Source organism: Rhea americana, unplaced genomic scaffold, assembly GCF_003343005.1.
Source record: "Rhea americana isolate MKP2758 unplaced genomic scaffold, rheAme1 scaffold_268, whole genome shotgun sequence".
Taxonomy (NCBI): Eukaryota; Metazoa; Chordata; class Aves; order Rheiformes; family Rheidae; genus Rhea; species Rhea americana.
In genome coordinates, this window is record NW_028186388.1 from 360220 (window position 1) to 381876 (window position 21657).

General features: G+C 44.2%; 1 protein-coding gene across 15 annotated transcripts in view; it reads right to left on the reverse strand.

Moving 5' to 3' along the window:
• The window catches only part of FBRSL1 (fibrosin like 1), a 549095-nt gene that overhangs the window by 42059 nt on the left and 485379 nt on the right, over positions 1-21657 (reverse strand). For all 15 annotated transcript variants that reach the window (XM_085307916.1, XM_085307915.1, XM_085307913.1 and 12 more), the window contains one exon: positions 16537-16582. In XM_085307916.1, the coding sequence (XP_085164042.1) occupies positions 16537-16582 (46 nt within the window). The remainder of the gene's footprint in view (positions 1-16536; positions 16583-21657) is intronic.

The following is a 21657-nucleotide window of genomic DNA, read 5'->3' on the forward strand; positions in this document are numbered from 1 at the left end:
TGGAAATTAAATACTAGAACCTTGCAGAGAGGGGATTTCTTCTTGTGAAATGCATTTGTCCTAATCTATCTAAAAAGACTAATCAATCCAATGATTATAAATTATGTGCCTCCTCTCTCCATGCACAGAATCCAAGTTCTGGTGCCACTGGGAACTATCATTTTATTTTTGAAGACGACACCCCAAACTGCAGTGGTTTGTTCCAGAGAACCACCTCATCCCACATTAACGTATTCACGTGCAAAATGGATCACATATGTTGCGCTCCAACTGGCAGGGAGTCTGACTCAGCTCTGACAGCATGAAAGCATCTAGCCCAAATTTCTGTAACTAATAAAATCCACACCATTTTCCTAACTCTTCACGCTAACAGTAAATGGAGCTGTATTTGCTTAGCACTAGAATGCTCTCAGTAGCAATGAATCCACACAGATCCGCAAACACAGTTAAGGATAAAACAGAGGGGGCATCACTTTCTAACATATCTTACTTTTAGCTTTCTCCTCCTTCGACCTGCAGTAAGGATACTAATTCTGAATCTAGCATTTTGCATTTCTGCTAATTTACTGCTGTAACAACAAGGGAAATGGTAAGCCTGACTTGACCTCTCAGATGCTAAGGTAACAAGTACCATATACGAAGCAGGGGCCCTTACAGCACAGCAGTGCCAGACTAGGGCACGACTGCAAAAGACAGCGAACCTGCTGGGCTGTGTTCACGTAACCCTGCACAGCTCCCACAGTGTCTGCCTCCTGCGCCCTGTCCCCTGCCTTCTCACCCTCCACACCATAACCATTTTGGTTTTCTCAGTTATCCAACCAAACTGCAACAAAATCTCTTCATCTTAGAGGAACGTTCTTGTCCCCAGAAGATGGGTAACAGTAGCACTGCTCCGTGCCATGGCTGTGGTTTGTGTGGACCTCACACTGAGGTGACTGTTGCATGAAAAACGCAAGCAAGAGTGTTTTTGCTACAGGTTACACTCCTGGTTAATAGACATTACTGGAATGTCAGACTCTACCTTATAGTTACTCCACAAATAGAAATTAGGCCAGAAGGGGCAGAGCATCCATTATTTTATACGTAGATACAGGAAACAAGAAAAAGTAAGGAACAATCCTTGCAGACAGTAGGTATTTTTTTTTCCAACTTTTCTCCCACCCCTCTGTTTCCCAGGCAGTCTAGCAGGGATAGTCCCACAACGACCTCGCATCTGAGAGCTGCTGGCTTGCTGGAGGTTCAGCCCAGAGTAGCTGCTGTGCATGGAATACATTTCTTCATTTACTTCATTAAAGCAAAATCCAGATTTCCTTTATGCTAGGTGCTGTACACTTCTGCAAAATGTAGGCCTCTGCTAAGTCTAAACAAGGCACATAGTGGCAGGAAGAAAGCAACTATATTCCCCAACCGAAAGGGAGGAAAAAGGTACCAAGACAGCAATCAGTCTCTTGGATGCCTCACCACAGAAGCAAACTCCTTTTTTCAGGGACTAAATCTCACTGTATCTGCAAGATATAGTGCACAAGGCACAGAATAACTCCCTTATTACCACGGCCGGATACTCAGCATGCCAGTGAAAGTCTCCCTTTTCTTCCTAGTATAAGGAGTTGCTCACCCCTTCATTTTATAAATTACCAGAACAGACATTTAAAATGTTCAAAAGTAATCTGAACAGAGCATTCATGCCTTGGGCATTTTACGCTCTACAAGGAAAGAAACAAAAGRGCCTCATTTAATACCTCCCTGCAGGATTCCTTGTTCTTGCTCTTCCCTTGTGCATCTCCAGACGCAAACTCTTAGTGGTATAATGTTCTTGCCATCCCCCTGCCCTCCCCTCCTTCTTTTTAAGAGCACAATGGGCTTTTAAAACAAACCTCACTGGCTGACTGGAACAGGTGTTGGGAGTCCTTTAAAGGAGAGAAAAATCGTTTGTAACTAATAAAAGCAGAAGAAAATTCTGATTCCTGTGGTTTTATTAAGCACTCAAGGGAGTAATTCGGACGGTAGGCACATCTGCTGCTCCTGTGTGCTTCGGGAGATCCCTTGGCACCCAAGCGCCACGCTGCAGGGCCGAGAGGACCAGCGGCCCCACGCAGCTGCGCTATCAGCCTCTCGGGGCGTCAAGGGCGAGGTGTCTCAGCCTGCTTTATGGGGAATTTTATGAGCTCTGCATCAGACCCAGAGCTAGAAGGGCCAGACTTATGGTGGGGCTGAGCCCATCTTCTCCTCTYGATCTTGAGATACGGCTTCATAAAACCAGCAAAGCCTCCGTCTTTTCCAACCCCCACAGAAACTATACAATGTTTGAACCAAGTTTTGTGCAAGGTCAAAAAGCTAGGCCTGCAAAACCTTCCTCAGGGCTTTGATTTTATTAACTAAACCCTCCCCTACAATAACTTTATGACCCTCATCCTAGGAGAGAAACATCACAATATACTGAGGCTAACAATGTAACGTGATCTGCTGCATTATAATTGATATGTAGAGAAGTCTAATTAGGAAATAACCCCCAGGGCATGGTTAAAAAAAGCTGGGTTTGCTGTGTGGCACTTGGACACACAAAATTTCCTAGAAGGAAGGGAAAGAACTGCAGTACTGAGATAGCAGCTCACTCTCCACCTCCATTCTCAAGCCTTGCTATCTGCTTTTCTCCTTTTCTTATTGTCAAAACAGAAGGAGAGAGAGGTGACAAGATGGAGGGGCAYGGCCAAGATTTGAGAGCAAGAATTTAAAGAACTCCTGCTGAGCTCCAAAGTGCTGTTATGGCTACTCCCTGTGCGCAAGGAATTAGGATACAATCCCCATTCCAGTTAAGAGCAGAGGAGCCAGAGGAATAGATGTTCTTTCTGCAAAGACCACAGGTATTGCTCCTTTTCTGTATTAGCTGGCATGTATAAGGTACAAAAACATCCGCGGCTAAGAGCAAATGCTGGAATCCAGGCTTATCTGAACGGGATCTAAGGGATGCTTCGCTATAATGTGGCCAGTGCAGTTGTTTGTTCAAGAGCTAAAAGGAAGTGATATTTCTTCCTATGGAGGAGGACCAGGAAATTAAACCTGGACTAGACTCAGATCTCCCTCCTTTCTCAGATGGGTTTCTCTCCACAAAGCCGGGGTGGGGGTGAGGGTCTTGAACCTTTTCCAAATGTGACTTCCCTTTCCTGCAGAGATAATTTATACAGAGGAAGGTTTGAAAGTAACCAGTGCCTGCAGCCTTCTAGAAATATGCCACATTCTGGAGCTCTGCACTTCTATCTATTTCTTTGTTTTTCTGTATCAGTTCAGGCTGYTGACAACCTGCATTTAAGTCATTTCAAGGTACACATGCCCTCCCCTCTCCACACACAGTAGCTGGTGATGTCTGCATGTCTCTTTGCTGATGTGCCATCACTGAACATTTTTTCAGAACCCAGTCCCACAGCAGCACCACAAAGTCTATTTAGTTTGCAAGGCTGCAAAAAACAGCATTTGCTGTTACATATTCTGAAACGTCACTGCAGTATTTATATCCCTTCCAAAGAACCACAAAAACGTTTGTCGTTGTATGCTCAAGCTTTCCTCGTCACATACCAACACTGGTGTCCTAGAGAAGGCCTTCATCACAAACAAGCACTCACTTCAAGTGCTTTTGGGGTATTCAACATGTTGTGGCTGCACCAAATTAACTTCTGACCAGGAAAGAGAACACTCTCTTCAATCACCCTATAGAAATGTTTTCCTTATGGCCAAACTTCAGAAACATTCACTACCCGATACTGAGGTTGGTTTTTCTAAGAGCTAAGCACATAAAGTAGCCACATGTTTAAATAGGAGGTCATTATCCACCAGCTCCAAGTTTCAGTGAAAGCTTCTAAGCAAACAGCAATTTGAAAATGTAGCTACAAAAGCACTAACACTAGTTTAGAGTAGCTTAAGTTTTTGTTTTACTGATTCTTATGGCTAAGACCTATAGACTTATAACATCTGAATGTCTTACTGAGGAGAAAAAAGTCAGTCATAAATAGGCAACCACTGCACCTCTCTTTACTGCCACAATTGCATGACTCCATTGATACTAAGAGCTGACTGCAAAAGGACATAAGGACAATATTCTCTGATAGATGCAAAGCCACTGTTTTATATATCATACAGCTAAAAGCAGCACAATTCAGCAGATGAGATTTAAGAAATGGGAAATRTAAGGAACTGTTTGTACAGATGCTGTAACACCACAGGTTAAGTATTAACTTATTGGTTCCTAACACAATTACACAAAGGGAGATTTTCAAAGCCAACAAGTCAGTGGGAGACTAAGTGAGAGTTTCCCCCAAACCTTTTCAAAGTACTGCAACCTCACAGTTCACCTTCACCATCACCTAGAAGCTTTTCAGGACCAACAGCAGTAGCACTAGGTATTTGTTATTTAAATGAATACATCCCATTAACTCTCTGCAGAGTAATCTACTGTACCCACTACCAACCTCCAAAGTCTCTCTGGCTTCATCTACTCGCATGGTAAGAAGAGAAGTTCTTCTCTACTCGCCTTTCCTCTCCTCTCCATCACCTTTGGAGTGTATATTGCTTTCAGCTTCATTTTGTGCTGCATTCAGCACTCCATGCAGCCAGCTTGGTCAAATCCACACATGGAAGGAAAGGCGTCTTTCCATCCTCATCTCTGCAAAGCAGCAGATGCTGTCAAAAAAGCCCTGCAAACTTCCACAGTTCTCTTTGAAACCAGAGAAGAACAGATGAGCAGCACATTTGAAATTAATTACAGTAAAAGCCTACTGCATTGTTCTCTCCTCCCCTTCCTTTTTTTTTTTTCCTGACCCCTCATCACATAGCTTTCACTGAAAGGTCTGTGTGGTGTGTATATTTTCCTAAAGTCGCCAGGGCCAAAACAGTACAGCTGAGACATTCACAGAAGTCAAAGAAAGTGCAGAGCCAGTTTAGTGCACAGGGGTACAATAGTTCCTTAAGAGCGAGCGGCTCCTCCCGCCAGCCCCCCTCCCAGACCTTCCATCTCTAATGAACGTTTGGTGTCTGTCCACAAAAAACAAACATCAATCAGGCAACAGGCTGTTCCTTTTCCCCTGTTGCTAGTCTGAAATAACAGCCATCCCCCGCTGGGCTGGGAACGCCACTTCCCTGTCCAGCGCACATACAGGATAATAAGGGGGAGGTGAAGGAGGGAGGAAAACCCGCTCCGAGGTGCCAGAATACACAGTGAGCCGTGCTGGCCGGAGCCAGAGAAAACTTGGGAACACAACAGCTTTTGATTCCTCCGGTCCCACTGGGCACGTTAATTATTTAATAGTTGGCTGGTGCATTGGTGGTGGTGGTAGGAACAGGGTGGAAGGGAAATCGGGCTCTTCCCCTGCTGCCGTTCACCCAGCCTGCTCTGGAGCTGGCAGAAAGAAGTCTGTGCGCATGTGCACACATGTGCGTGAGGCTTCGAGACATGCCTGAAGCCTGCTCAGTGCTGCATCCTCCCTCCACTTCTCTAACAAGACCCTTCTTGCTGGCTTATGACCACAGCCATTTTATACAGCGCAAGATAGCATCTGGAGCAAAGGAGTTACAGGGCAAAGAAACCCACCCTGCCGTTTCTCCATTAGAAGGCTAATATTTTTCATGTGCTATGACTGGAGGAAGGGCACTCCTGCATTTATACTGGATTTCAACAGAGCTAGAAGCAGAGTGGCAAATCAAAGAGATCATCTGATCATTTGCAACCAGGGTTTTCTAGGTGTCTAAAGCAACACTCTGGAAGGAGTGCAGGGAAAAGGAGAAAATGTAACTACATCTCATTTGGATGCAGAGGACTCACAGATGTTAGGAATATTTTTGATCAGCAGCTTTCCTGGCATTACTTGTGGTGGAATCCACAACCTTGACGGCTAGCTGAGTAAGACAGTGCTGGCAAGCTCCTGCCTGCATGCAAGCAATTTGCAATGCTGCCAGTCAATATTTCAGTGAAAACAAAATTGCAGGGATCATATTAAAAGATGGGGGGGGGGAAACAAAACAAAACAAAACAAAACAAAAAAAAAACCAAAAACCAAACCTCCTCCTCTAAGAAGAACTCTGATACGACCTGATGGGAAAAACTCTCCCAAATCACAACACACTCTCTGTTTGTTTAAAACTAAGCACACTGTGATGGGAGTCCTGCTGTGAGCACRCTAAGGCAAGCCCGCCAGCAGTAACAGAAGCGGACTCAGCAAGAAGTAGCTTTATACAGGGACACCTGGGTGGCATGTTTAGTACAGGCCTACAGGAAATGATGCAAAAAGAGGTTTATAGTTGTGTCCATTTGGTTGAGGAAATGTATTCAGCAGGCATGGGTTAGAGCCAAAAACCTGGACTCAGTTCTCTTGAACTGTCAGGAGAAAAGGGAAAGGGAGGGAGGAGAGGAGAGCTTCTGCAGCAATGTTTTCAAATCTGGGTCTGTATTTAGCCTTGCTGACCTATTCCTTGTTCAAAACAACAGTGTTCTTGGAAGAGAAAGCAAGCAGTGCAGACTGGCCAGTATTTCTCACTGGACCAGTCTTGAGACTATAGATACAGACCCTMAGACGCATCTGAGCTCCTGGTGCATCTTACACCATCGTTTAGAGTATCTGTTGAGTTTCTTTACATTACTTCTGCCTGTATGACTTGCAGAAGGGTGCTCTGCTGCTTAGAATCACTGGAGTTGAGCCTTTTTCTGCCCTGGCCTCAGGACTACACTTGGCTAATTACACTGGCATTATGYTGGCGGGAGTTCTCAGTTGTGTACTTAGGGCTGCTTTACAGCATGTACTGCAGGGTTGACATAAAGGGACCAGAGGCTGGCATATAATGCAAAAAGATTTCAGGCCAAAAGGTGTATTATGCTCAGAGAATTTGTTTGCTGATCCAGTAAAAGCTATAGTCTGCTCTACTTTTACTCTTAAATCGATCCGTAAAGAATGTAATGGACATGCTAGAAGTTGGTTTCAGGTTTCTAGCTCAGTTTTAAAGGCTGGTTCAATAATAATAATAATAATAATAATAATAATGACAATGTTTACTATTGCATAAATCTTCAATACTCACACTGTAAATTTCCTCCTCCCACTGTTAAGCCTGTGTTAAATCAAGTTGTCTCTACAGACAGTGCCTATCACTGTGTCTGGAGAAGACCAGCTACATTGGAGAGCAACCAGCCAAGGACAACTCTGCTGTTTGGGAGCCAAATCACATAGCAGTGAGAAAATTAAAAGGTTGCCTGCTTCACCCTACATGGCTGGCCCTTTTCTGCTACCCTGCTTTGCGGATAGCTTCCCAGGGAGCAGGCTCTGGCTTTTCAATTGTGGTTTAACATTCAAGATTCAGTGTTGTTGGAGGTGGTCTTGACGCGACCTTTTTTAAGGCYGCCTACTCCTACCCTCAGCCATGAAGATGTCACAAGTAAAARTACTCAAACGCTCCAGGGGACAAAYTCTTCTGCRTGGCATGAGACAGATCTCTCTCAGTACTGGATCATCAATAAATACAGAAACACAGAACAAACTAAGCAGAGACCAAAGAAGCAGATACAGGTTCGTAGATGTCTGCTCATTACCAAACCCCACACCAGCTGAGACTTAAATAGCCTTCTTTATGCAAAACAGAAGAAGGAACAAAATTGAAGGAACTGGCAATTACATAATATTACTTCCCTCCTAGCCCATTCACTTGCCATCAGGTGGCTCTGTGCTTGCATGTGAAAGGCATTTGTGAACACTAAGTTAAGCACAAACCCAGCCTGATACTTTCTTTTTACTGTGAAGAACTTTGTTCTTGCATTTTTGGATGGAGTGGAGAAGCACAGCAAACATGTTATTTTATATTATTTTAGGGGCTCTTGAAAGCATTACTTGCTATCTGAGGAAACAAGGACTTCCATGATGTACATCTTCCCTTTTTTCCAAGGCTCTACCTCTCCCAGACGTGACAGTTCTCAGAACCAAAGGCTACAGCCGACATTTAAAAACCCGCTGAGAGTTAACTGTCCAGATTCATCTGCAACCTCCTTCTTCCCCACTTAATCCTTCCCCCCCAAACAACCCCCACCCCTTCTCCTTTCTAAAATATCCAGCCAAAATGTCGTAGGCTGACTGGTGAAGGACCCACCATTTCATAGCACTAGTAGATGTACTCCTTGTGTAATCAGACTTTCTTGGCTTTGCAGCTCACCTTGCTAATACCTTGCAAGAATATATCTCCAACGGGGCAAAAAGTTAACGTCCATTTCATTGGAGAGATCTGGAAGTCTGACTATTCCCTTATGGATAAGCCTTAAAGAATTTATTAGCGATGAAACCAATATGTTTCTTCAGAAACTTAATAGGGCTCCATAAAAATTACTTCAATAACTTTTAAAATTTAATGGCAAATGAGAACCTTTCTACAGGCTTTTTGAACTGTCCGACAGACTCCCATAGCAGGGATATAACACTGCAATAAATTTTGCAGGACAGTTAAAAAAAGGAGAAAAAAAATATATAGAAAGCTTTTAATTTCCTATTACCTCCTGCAAGACTTTGCCATCTATTTAACGCAAATAAACGTACTAAAAGCACTGCAGCCACTTGTCTGTCCCAGCGATTTACAAGAAAATATTTACTAGTTGGTGGGGGATGGAAAAAAAAACTCTGGAACAAGTCTGCTTTTCACAAACACAGACACCCAAACACAAGCACGGTGCCAGGGTCTGCTCCCTGACACCTYGGGCTATGCCCGCGCAAACCCAGGGACCTCAGCAGCGTCAGCATGGCTTCCCCGGCCCGGCGGGACGCGGCCTGGCGCTGGCGGCGGAGGGGTAGGCCCCGGCCATCCACGGGGACCTGTGCGACGGGAGGGAGGACGGCAGCGAGACTCATAGGGCGGTGRGATTGGGCCAGGGCACGTGGCCGCCGGGGGATTTAAAGGAGAAAGAAAATGGCAGGAGGCTTGGAGCATGTGTGTGGGGGGGAGAACATCCTCAAAATGGCCTCCCGCCTCCTCTCCAAGGCGACAGGTCCTGACAGGCTGCTACCCGTGGTCCTGAGACGTATGTGTTTCAAAAAAGCTAATTAAAAAAAAAAAAGAGAAAAAAGAAAAAAAAAAGAAGAAGAAGAAGAAAAGAAAAAATTTNCTCCAAGGCGACAGGTCCTGACAGGCTGCTACCCGTGGTCCTGAGATGTATGTGTTTCAAAAAAGCTAATTTAAAAAAAAAAAGAGAAAAAAGAAAAAAAAAAGAAGAAGAAGAAGAAAAGAAAAAAWTTCTATAATAATGATAAAAACGCTGTGGCAGCCCCGGGCTGCAGGGGAGCAGGGTCGGTTCCTGCTCGCTGCGTGGAGGATCGGGACAGCCAGGCCCCGCGCCAGCCGCATCCCGCCAGCTGCGGCCTCGCTCCCGAGGGCGGGTGAGGAGAGGGGAAGGCGGTGAGAGGCTCACACTACGAATAAAGAAAAAAAAAAGTCTCCAAGGTATTTTACAAGAAGAATTAAGGACAACAGCCCACAGCCCGAGGGTCCGGGCGGCCCTGTGGCGCCCACAAGCTCACCCCACCGCACCGGTCCATGYCCATGAGGGGCAGCAGCAGCCCCAGACGGCGCTGAGACCCCCCGGCGTGGCTGCTGCTACTCAGAAAGCAGATAAGAAACTTATAAACAGGGGGGTAAAAACCATGGTATCTTTCAAATACCCTTTAAGAGTTTGGCTAATGTAAACTACCACAAGCGTTTGGAGGGATCTTCCCCCCACCCTCCCCGATTTACTATTTGATGATCCTTTTATCTACTTTTGCACAAACTGAAAAAAACTTAAAATTTGCCTATTAAATCAATATAAGTTTGTGCTGGCATATCTGAGATATAAATTATTTTGCTTTTACAGTTTATTTTAAATAAAAAGTATAATTAAAGAAAATAAACCACCTACTTCATAACATTTATACAATGAAGACTTTATTTATTTTATTTATGTTTTGGTGGGCAAGGCACAGCATGCAGTTAGCTTTCCATGATACTTAACAAGGCTGCATTTGAAATTTTAAATCTTTAAGGAAATGAACAAATTCTGCAGAGGAAGGGCAGCCGAACAAAGAGACTYCTTACATTACCCTAGGTAATTGTGCATATATATGTTTCTGCGTGCCTCTCTACTCCAACAACATATCCATAACTTGGATGCTTTAAATCAAAAAGCAATTTCAGTCTGTAATACTCAAATAAATAATTAAACACATTTTATCTCCTACAGTATTGCCTCTATTCATCCTAATCCCACTGACAGGAATGCAGCAACACCCTCACATCCTTAAAATAACAAAACAAAACACAAGACACCAACTCGAAGGCCTGGAAATGTTTATAATTCAACTTTTCAACTCTCTTGGCTGCAGCCCGAAGCTACAAAGCCAGCTCTGTGCTGGCTCGCACAGGGGAGACGACCTGGGAGATAGCCGTGCTCGCTGCGTGGCAAAGGGGGCAAGCAGAGCCTGCCCCCCCCCATGCACGGGCACGGCAACTCGGATTTTGCGAGGCATAAGACGCAATCTGCACTGAAGTCAGTAAGCCTTGCATACTAACTAACATTGTCTGAGTTTGTTACAGAGTTAACTGTGGAGTGTGTTTCAGGGTAAATATGCTCCCCTACTTGTCCATCATATTCTCACAGAGAGCCAATACAGATAGGGATGGTTATGTATTTAATAGTAGTTGAACCATATGACACAGTTAAAGCAATAAACAGGTGAGGTATTTATGCCAGAATATACTCCCTTTCCCAAAGGGAAGACTGAGAGCTTTCCAGAGCTTGCAAAACAAGAAAACTACAAGAAGACTAAAAGGCTGCACTTGCTGCACATTTTCTGTGTTTGGTGTTGTTCTGAAATGAGGCTATCCGGCTGAGACTTGCATGATTATCTTAGTTACCCACACTGTCTGAAAATCAAAGTCCTCCTGCTTCCCAGGCCACTGTATAATAATATATATGCATATGTATAAAAGCCAGAAAGCTGATGTACTAATCCAGGCAGTGACAAAATCAGATAGAACTTTTCAAAACAAGGATGCTGGGAACAGCTCCCATTCTGGATATAGCAATAGTTCACAGCGGGTCCAGTGTTGCCAACACCAAGTACAAACAAGTCACAAACCATCTTTAAAATGAGGTTTAAAAACAAGGTATTTGAGGTTCTTTCAAACTGAGAAAAACTGTTGGTTTTTAAGCCCAGAAGAGTCAGAGTTTCAGGCTCTTCACYGTGGCTTGCTTAAATCTTGCTTAAAAAATACATGAAATTAAAACTTAGATTCTCACACAATCCTCTGAGGCACAGTGCCTCACAAAAAACATAGAATATCCTAAAACCGTGATAAAACCACAAGAAATGCAACACAGGGAGTAGAGCAGTTGCAGAGCATCCTGAGTGCTGTATAAATCACAGCAACGTGGTTGCTATCTAAATAAATGTAGCACTTTTTTTTTTATTACTACACATGCTGCTGTGGAAGTTTTTGCATGTCTGTAATTACGCTAGACTCYTACCCAAACGTTCAGCTGTAAATTACCATCTTCATCAAGTTCTGATAGGCCAAGCAGTCAAAGAAAGGATGGCTACCTCACCAAAACGTAACCAAAACCTGGAGGTAGAGCTGAGATCAATAAATTGGAGGCATCCTTGKTTTTTCTGCATTTCAGACTCCAAACAGAAAACTGGAGAAATATATGGTAGTGCTCCTAATCTCTGTTCAYGCAAAATATAGCTAATTTCCTGACTGGGTACAGTGAGACTTGTTTGCTCTGTGTCTATACAGACCTTTATCCAATGTAGGGCTTTTCATTACAGCACAGTAACATCGAGGCTCTGAAGGTGGGCTTGATCATAGAAGAAGCTTGACATTCTGTGGACCTCAGTTGTGCTGAGATGGTTTTCTGCTTCGCCTGGCTCCTTCCAACAGCCAACCCCAACCCTCCTGCCCCTCCTTTTCCCYCTCACAGCATCTCGCAGTAATAAGCACTAGTTTTAACAGCATGTCCTACACTGGAGGTTTTATATTTCCAGCTTTTAAAATGATTTAGTGTGACAGTTTAGTGCTGAATTAAAAAAAAGAAGGAAAAAAGAAAAAAAAGAAGGGAAGAAGAAGAGAGCAAAAGGAGAGACAGTCCCCTTAAGGCAACAAAATTAAGGCGCACTGATCTCGAAGGAATGAGTGTTCTCCTCTGGTTCAGATGTGCTTGTCAGGGCTCAGCGCGTCTCTGAGCAAGCTATCTCTCTTGCTGGCCCAAGGCGCAGTTTTGTGGTCAAGAGGACAAAAAATAAAGGCAGGCAACTTCAAAGGACCCTAAGCTGCACTCGCCCGCTGGGGCGGGTGGCGGTGGCACGTCCCACGGCTGACAATTACGACCTGTGCGCCGACAGAGCTCGCCTCCCTCTTGTCAGAGGGATAAGACGCAGGCTGTGAGCTTCAGAGCTTTGAGGATGTGTACAGCTCCTGATGAAAGATAGCACTTCAAAGCTCTCTGCCTGGAAACCCGTGGAGAAGCAAGAGGGGAGGGTAAGCAATCTTTTTTTCCTTGGGGGTGGGGTGCATATGTGGGGGAAGGATAAGACTTATTTTCACCGTCATTTATTATTGCCATGAAAATGAAGCCTTGCACTGTTTATGGAATCTCTCATTAAAAGGATCTCTTGATAAATCGCTTGATAAACATTCATTAATTAAGTCTCTCAGCATACTCAGCTGACAAGCATTAGTCTTCATTTGGAGGAGGGGGAAATTGAGGCAGAGTTAAGCGAGCATCCAGCCAGCCTGGGGGCAGCTCTGGGTCTTTTCCAGTGCAGCTTCCCAGCCAGTTGCTCTCTGCCACCAGACAGCTGGATTACACTGCTCCCCCCACGCTGCATCTGACTGGGATCCCAAGCAATGTGCTCAGCTTCAGCTGTCTGCAAAGCCCCTCGCTGCTGCCCAGTGCCTCCAGCGAGCGCCGTGTGGCAGAGGTGATCATGTCATGCAGCCCCATGGCACATCTGCCTCCGTGGAGGCTGCCCAGCCTCCACTCACTCTGCAATGGCGATTTCCCTTGTTGGTGCTCTTTGCTAACATGCTAAACCCATGCAGGAGACRTCTATTTTAAGAAGCATATTTCATTCTCATCCCAGCAGTGCCCCAAATGATCATAATTCCACTGGTCTCCCGAGCCTCATGAACCCTGTTTCTAGGTTATTCCGGTTAAAAAAGGACAACTTCTCCCAGTTTCACTGAACAAGGCCTGGCCTGAGCACAGAAGGTCAACAKCAAGCTGAGGTGGAAGATGGTGTAAATACCTCTCCACCAGAAAACCTCACTGGGAGAACTCCACTGTGGAAGTAAGTGAGCAGCAGCTGGGACACAACCACGAACTCCTTAAAACACAAATGACCTCCAACACTCAAAAACATTATTACAACCTGTAAGCAGCAGTCCTTCCAGCAATCCAAGGGTGGACGTGCCTCTCACCTCCACAGACCGCAAACACATCTGCCCTGATCTTAATCAYTATCGTCTCCCTCACTCTGCTGCTGGGAGGGGGACAGAGCTACAGCTTTTGGCTGGATCTCAGGGGCCCTGCAGCACACTTGCCCTTCAGGACAAAACAAAGGGCTGGCTGGGAGATCCCCACGAGAGGGGAATGGCATGAAAGAACAAACAGACCTTTATTATTTGTGTATTGATTTATTCATATAGCACCCGGCCCTCGACAAGGAATGTCCTTGTAACCCTGTACCGCAGCCACAAGTTTGCTAAACAAATGCTTTCTTACGTCAGAAAACAAAGACCTGTGAGCACAGCAGATTGTGGTCCTCCGCTTTTACTTTTAATTGTTATTTCCTTATGTGGAGGATTTACTCTCTTTCTCCAGGAAGCTCAGAATGCCCTATTCAGCCCATCTSGCAGCTGCAGCTGCTGAGGTCGCGCTGGGTCACGCCATCTCTCTCCCTACATAATAGTGACCATGCCCAGACGGGGACTTAGGGACATCTACAACGTGCATCTGGCTTTGCACATTAGCTTGTGTCAGGAGGAGGAGCACCACAGTGACAGCCCTCGGTCGTAAGGAGGTGAAGACAAATGCTACACGGAGAGCATCAGACAAAAGACCCTACTCCTAAGGCCTTTTGTAGAGCTGTGAAATATGGTCAAAGGTTACGTTTTACAGCTGTTACAGACTCAAATAAGTGAAAACCGTCTGTCTTAATACTTAATTGCATTGCTAAGCTGCTGATACACGAGGACAGCATAAAACAAACACACTGGGCCAAACACATCCCCAGGGAAACTTCATGGAAAATAGGGGGTGTTGCACCAGACAATGAATACACTTTATTGTATTTTAAAAGACCAGTTACCTCCAATAAAAGCTGTAGCATAGATGGTRCAGATTTGCCAGTTAATATCTCCCCAAAAAGGCCATAAGTGTTTACAAAAGAGGGGCATAGTGCAAATGCCCACAGGAGACAACCCGCACGTGCCGCCCCGTATGTGTGCACATCAGGAAACTGTGTTTAACTAATCCTTTCCCTGCACAGTCACCATGGCTCCAGTCCTCAAGAACAGGGGCCTTAAATCAACGCTCTTATCTTAGGAAAGGAATTTAAGCAGAACACTTTGAAAGTCACTTTCTCCCTGCCATATGGCATCTCCAAGACTGGTCGTGTCAGAGCAGCTTTCATTTGCATGTGTGAGAGAGAAATTCTGGCTCTTACGTTGCAGGCGTGATAACAGGGCTAGGGTTAGGATTTAGCACTGTTTGGGTTCCTGCACAAAATCTTGCTGAGGCAAATCAATCTCACCTCTCAACACAAGCACTGTGCCAAAAGCTGAGGTAGCCCCCAGCAGAGCTGCCCCACAATCACAGCCCATGCCAATCAGCATGATCAGCAAGGCTCCACCAGTACAGGTGGGAGAGGAAAAGAGAAGTCCAAAACAAAAATTATAATCTGAACCCAAACCTTCCCAAAGCTGGCCAATATCTCTACCCACAGTAAACTGAACAAGAACAGCCAAGTTATAGGGATACAAACAGCAGTGTACAGAGACGTCAAGACAGCAAATTCACAGCCGTTCACACATTTAACTTTATGATGGAGAAGTATTTTGAAAACTCATGTTGCAGAGCTGCTCTGAAGGGGTATATGAAGGGGTAGGGGATTTCRGGCTTCAGTAAGAGGAGGAGCCAACAAAGCTGCTAACCCTTTAGCATAAGCCTTCATACCAGATCTTTGTACCACACATTTATTCAGGATGGCAGGATTTTTGTTTTGCTGAGGCAGTGRCTCTGTGGGCAATACGGTCTGCTTTATCAGTGAGCCAAGGCCAGAGGAAGATAAATGCTCTTCCCCACCATTTGTTCAAATTTCCCTCCTTCCCCCAGATAAAGCTGCACACTTCTGTAGAAATATCTGCAAATGTAATAACATAATGGGCATATCATCAGTTTCCACATTTGGCACTGAAAATTTGCAAGGCTTAGAAAGACAGAGAATTCCTAGTACTTACCACTGGTAAAGAGCACAGCTATAAACTGGGCCTGAGTCAGGGCGAAGGAGCACACAACAACCAAAATGCCTTTCCATAGCTAGCACCTAATCCTACACAACTGCAATTTATTCCTTTCTTGGCCTTCTTGAAATAATGCGAGAAGGTTATTTCATCACTTCTTATTAATGGGCCTCATCTCCCCTCTTCAAGGCATTTGTATGCCCCTAGTATTCATTATTGCTCTGAACTGATTTATTCCGTAGCTCTGTACTGGGAACGCTGCAGAACAGCTATACTGCCTGGCAATTCATTCAGAGCCATAACATCAACCTCCTTGCATGATAAAGTGGAGCCATTCCTAGTATAATGCTTTCAATCATACACCACATTTTGTCTTTCAAACCAGAGAGCAGCCTCAAACATACTGAGCCCTCAAAGTGGGGCTTGGCGTATTTAGAAATATGTCACTGTAACTCCCAAAGGGAATCTTAACAGGCCCGGTCTCTTAGCAACACCCAATGAGTATCACAGGTAACTCTCAATTAAAAAGTAATAGCGGGAGCTAGGAGCTGAAATCCTGTAACATGCTGAGCACCTTCCACCTCACTGTGGAGAACCGAGACGTACAGACACAAATGCTCTGTGCATACTGGCAGGAGATAGATGTGCAAGTCCAGAATAATACAGAGAACRCTCAAATACTGCTTGGTTTGAAAGAAATGAGGATTTGATCGTATTAGAGGGAAACAGCACATCCCCCTACGGTAAAGGCTGATTCTGCCTTTGTTAGTAATCCCTCCTCAAGACATTCGTTATGAATCTGGCTTGCAGGGAAGAAGTCCCGCCCCGCCCCGAGACAACGCAGCTCTGTGTTTTAACTTGACCGCCACAAGCCCGCAAAGCCCATCTTCACGGCAATCTGTGCAGCAAAATTAAAGGCACTGGCAAAACTGATGCCCTGTTGTCTGCACAATGTTGTCGACAGTTTCACGCGCTCCCATCTCTTGCTGTAAGATAAGGAAAGCATTTCTCCAAATCGCTTACCTTTATTTGCTGCAGGGGAGAACAGCTTCTCAGAGCCTACAGAAGCCTGGAAACGGAAGAGAAAAAGAAGGTGAGAAATGCTAACGTAGAATTTAGGAAGGTTTGCTCACAAAAACACAGTTCTCATAGAACAAGTCAGTTATCTTTAGACCTGCAGTTACACATTGCACCTGGAGGGTGCAATGTTGTGCCATTAAAGAATAAGTGTGTATCCTGAGAAGATGAAAGAAAAGCATAGAGAACTACTGTCCTGATCTCACCCAACTACATCCTCCTGTCTCGTTTATTTAGGCAGCCATGCAATGCACAGCTATTCTATCCATGACTCTTCACACAAAAACACGTGAAACTGCTACTGACCTGAAGAAAAAACATTTCAAAGCCTCTCTCATTGAAAATAAGCCTGACTTCTTGCTGATCATGAAAAAGGTAATTTGTGTACTGACAAAGAAGCTGCAACTAAACACACACATATGAAAGACAATCTTTTATAATATAATGCCAAATGATAGGCACATGCTGCTGCGCTATGAAATAAAAGGACTTTCTTTTGGAAGAAGCCTGTCTCCTTGTAAACCTGGTTGTGTTACACTGCTCGAACTCCACTGCAGTGGATTTGTGCTCCTCACAGCTCTGGGAAATAGTTAAAGAAATCCAATTAACCTAAACCTTGTAAACAGCTTCATGATAATCAGGGTCACTGGGTTACAGACAGGATGATAATGACAGACAGGAAAAAAACGTCCATTCATTGTAAATAAAGCTTTTATGAGTTAATTTGATGCTTTTCCCCACCCCCATCTCTTCYCACTGATATCAAATAGTCAACCTACTTCAGCATAAGCTTTTCCTCCCCACTATCTGATGAAATAGCAAATAGCCTCTACAGAATCAGTGCTGGTCTGGGAGCAGGAAGCATTATCAACATTACTAATATCCACAAGGTAACTGAAAATATCATCGACATTTTGACACTGACTGCTGCATTAATAAGAAAGGAGTGAAGTACAAAGCTGAATAGCAGAAGATATTAAAAATAATAAAAAGCCTTTTTCACCTGGCTCTGCTTTTTTTTTTTTTTTTTTTTTTTTTAGAAAAAAAAAGAATTGATTCAACCCATGGATGAACTAAACTGATTTTGATTCTGATCTTGCTGATTTTATTCTAAGGTGCCTTGGGAGATTTGCATGATAAAGAGCACTATGAATTTTATTACATTGTTATGTATTTTAAATAAYGACTTGAGGAAAAAACAAATAGTAAAATGCAACATCTGCACAAGATACAGTAAGAAGCAAATAAGAGTGATCTACTAATGTTATTTCTAAGCAACTTGATACTTTAAGTGCTGATTGTCTTACTGAATGCAAACGTATAAAAAAAGAGAGAGGAAACAACATGAAAGAAAGGTTGAGGATAAGACACGTAAGAAAAATTCCAAACCATGTCCACCACAAAGCTGCAAGCATAGCTGTGGTATGTATTATCCCTACACAGCTCAGCACCCAGAGGATCCTAAAATCTTAGAAAAACGCTAAGTCGAATTYTTCCATAGGTTATCTGCATGATCCCCTTCACCACATAGATTAAACAGAGGAAAAATTTACAGCTGCTTTTGCCTAGGTTGGCTTCCACAGACAGCGTAACAGTGTCACAGAACAGCAACAGCGGTGCCTGAAGTATTTTCAGTCAACCCTGAATTTACAATTCACTGTTAAGATTTTTGTTGCTTATCATCAACACAAACTCGCAACAGATCCAGAACAAATCAGCAGATTCCATGAATATGGGTGAAGACACACGTTGAAACCAACCACTCATGCACAGCCAGGATCTATCCTCAAAGCACTTCCTAAGCACCAGGACACAAGACTCCCCCCATTTTACAGGCCACAAAGCTCTGGCACGTGGAGGCTAATGGTGTGCACTAAGGACCAAGCAGCAAACTGGGGGCTGAGCCAGAAACCCTGAGACCTGGCTGCTGGCGCCGGATGCGCAGCGCACCAGGTGAGCTCCAGCCTGCTCGGCAAAGCTGCCCAGCCCCGGGGTCCGGCCAGGAGCGCGAACTGCCCTGGCAGCCGCTGCCGCCGGAGCTGCGGGCCGCACGCCGGCTCCGGCACGGCGGGCTGTGGCACGCGGCAGCCCCGCCGCCGGCACGAGCTTCACGCTTGGCCTGGCCTGAAAGGTTGGGCACCGCTGCTCTACGCCAGCCGACGGGGCACTCCTTTCTGCTTAATTTAGTAGCGAGTATTTAATGTAGACTGCCACTGTCTAATCATGAGCAGAAGACCTCACCRCTGCAGGTCTGAATTATACAAAAAGAATGTTTACCTAAGTCAAGCAGGAAAAAATCACTCTTAAGAGAAAATAAAATTCATGGGTTATTGCTCAATCTTCTGATATAAAAACCCGCACGTATGCCACTGCCTTTAACAATCAAAGCCAACATTTATAGAGCAGTAAACAGCCAGCCATAATATACAGATACCTTAATACCTAGAGTTTACAGTAACTTTTGCTCTCATTTCTGGTGATTTCTAACTGCAGATCCGAACAGCTTTTGGCATAAGTGCCCTTTCTGAAACAGTAAATGCCTGTGCTATAGCATATTCTGTGAGTTGCTGTAAAGGCAGGAGGGAAGCTGGGGGAGGAAGAGCCTGAATACATCATTCAGTTTCATCAGTCACCCTTTAAAAAAAGTGTACAATAAAACCTATGTGTCTGGGCGAGCCCACTAATGAGAGAAAAAATCCACCAAACCAATGCATCTGCTAAAAGAAGTCCCCTCCCACATTTTCTCCTGCTTCAAGTAAACCATTTGCATTTAAGAAGTGATTAAAAAAAAAAAAGTGGAATTCTCCCTTGAGAGCAAACCAGCCATTTGGAGTCCTTTATGTATATGGTTTCAAGCCATCTCAGGAAATCACACTTTTTTTTTTTTGGATGAGAAAATGAAACTAGAGATTTCCTTTCTCTCTGTCACTGCCTCCTTCCTCCTCGTCTCCCCGCAAAGCACTGGGGAGCAGAGCAGTCCCGCAGCAGCAAGCTCTGGGTACCCCTCAAGCCTTTCCCTGCYCTCCAGATGCAATTTTGTTGCTGAACAGCACAGAGACATTATTGGCCTGAAGCTTGCAGAGAAGACATCTCTAGTCTTACTTGCACATTTGGTGCTCACCCCCTATGTCTGCAACACTGCGGAGCCTGTGAAAGCTACGGTTTTATAAAAGCTGCTGCCTGCAAAGTCTCTCCCTCTCCCCCCATAGAGCTTTATATTTTAAGCATGAAGGCTCTAACATTTGTCCTACCATCGCACAGAAGAGAAGCACCCACAAATGAGTTCAGAGYGAGGCAGTTTCACAGGCAGTCTCACACCCCCGAAACTTTTCAGGCCTGGCACCTTTTTGAAGGCACGCCGAGATCTGCACCAAGCCTTGTCCCCCCCCCACACACACCTCCTGCTTCACAGTATATTCAAAGATACTTGTTCTCTGCTCCTTTTTGATTTTATTTCTTCTCTGTGTCGTACATCCAGATCTAAAGCGGAAAACATCTCTAGCCAGTTCTGTGACAATTTGAAACTAGGCTGAACACCTTACAGAGAAAAACAACATTGCTACTCCCTTCAGCTTCGGGAAGCGAAAGCAGAAGAGTAGTACTCCGTTTCCTTACCAGTCCTCCCCCTGAACTTGCCRAATACAAACACTGATTCCATCTGCAGCGCTAAAAGCTTAGCGAAAGCAGGGTTTCCTTCAAAATATAAGGTGGTAACCACAAAGGAGGTAGCACACCCTCTTCCCCGAAGGTGAACAGTGAGGCACAGAAAGTCCCGATTCCTACTAACCTAGGGCAGCTAAAAGGTGTAAGAGCTCTTACACATTAGTAATTTAATGATTGYGTGTAACAGAAAAATGCCATCTGAAAAAGACAGCATTGTCAACTGTCAGGCCTCTCCATAATTACTGTTCTTTTTTCTCTGTAGCCCATAAAATTGCTAACAGGAAATAAGCAGGTCCTTACCACTGCACACACAAGCTATACATATCCTCACTCTGTCTCCTCGAGCACCAGGTCCAGGTCTGAGACTTTAGGTGTCTGACTGCATGATGTTAAGTTGCTAGTAAGGCTGTAGTCTTGGTTCACACAGAGCTAAAGCACATGGTGTTAAGGATGCTGGTATATATGTTTTGTTTAGRGCAAAAGCAAACCGTTCCCTCTGAAGTTGAGGCCAGTATGGCAGGCAAAAGAAAAAGGAGGCAGTAAAATATAGTTTTATATTTTTCATATATATTATATAAAACATTTTATACTTTATCTTCTAGAAAACCAAGAGCCAGTCTCAAAGACATTATTTTCACACTGTTGCTGAACTTAACAAGCACTAGAAAGTTTGCAAGAAAACCTTTTTTCAGGAGGTTTCCCTAAGCATTGGATATGCTTAGATAAACTTTCAAAATAAAACACAGCTATTATCTGGAAGCTTTGGCTCAATTTTCATTCTATCTTTATTGTTTCCCCTACTTTTACCTACCACTCTCTGACACCACTTGATCACTGGCCTAGTGGAAATTTCAGCATATGTCAGTATTGCTTTCCGATTTTCCAGTTGATTCTGTGAAGTTATTAATACCAGATCCCTTCATTCAGCAATATGAGAACAATAACTAAAACAGGAAGGTATTGTTTAGTTTGTGATTATTTATAGGAAAGGGAAATACAGATGGAGAGGTGCAASAGAAGTCTAGAAATCACACACACACACTTCCCTAAAATTCACCCTGAAAAATCAAAAAGAAGTACCCAGCACATTCCAGGATATAGAAGCAACCCAGCAACCTRTGAGTAACACTGCCTGCATTGTGCAGGGATGTTTCAAGCCATCTGGGAATCTAGGGTCCTTTCAAAAACAATTATTAACTCTGGATGAAAATTCTGGCTTGATTAAGATGACAAGATAAAAGTTTGAGCTGTAAGCCAGTCGCTTCACACATGGTCACAGGAAAAAACAAGCTGAAGTTTGAAAAGCACATGAACTACTTTTTTTGTGAAATTGTCTAGGAAAATTCAGCACGGGGTGGGGGGCACAAAGCTGTCCAAAACACAAAACCACCCAGCTGTGCTAAG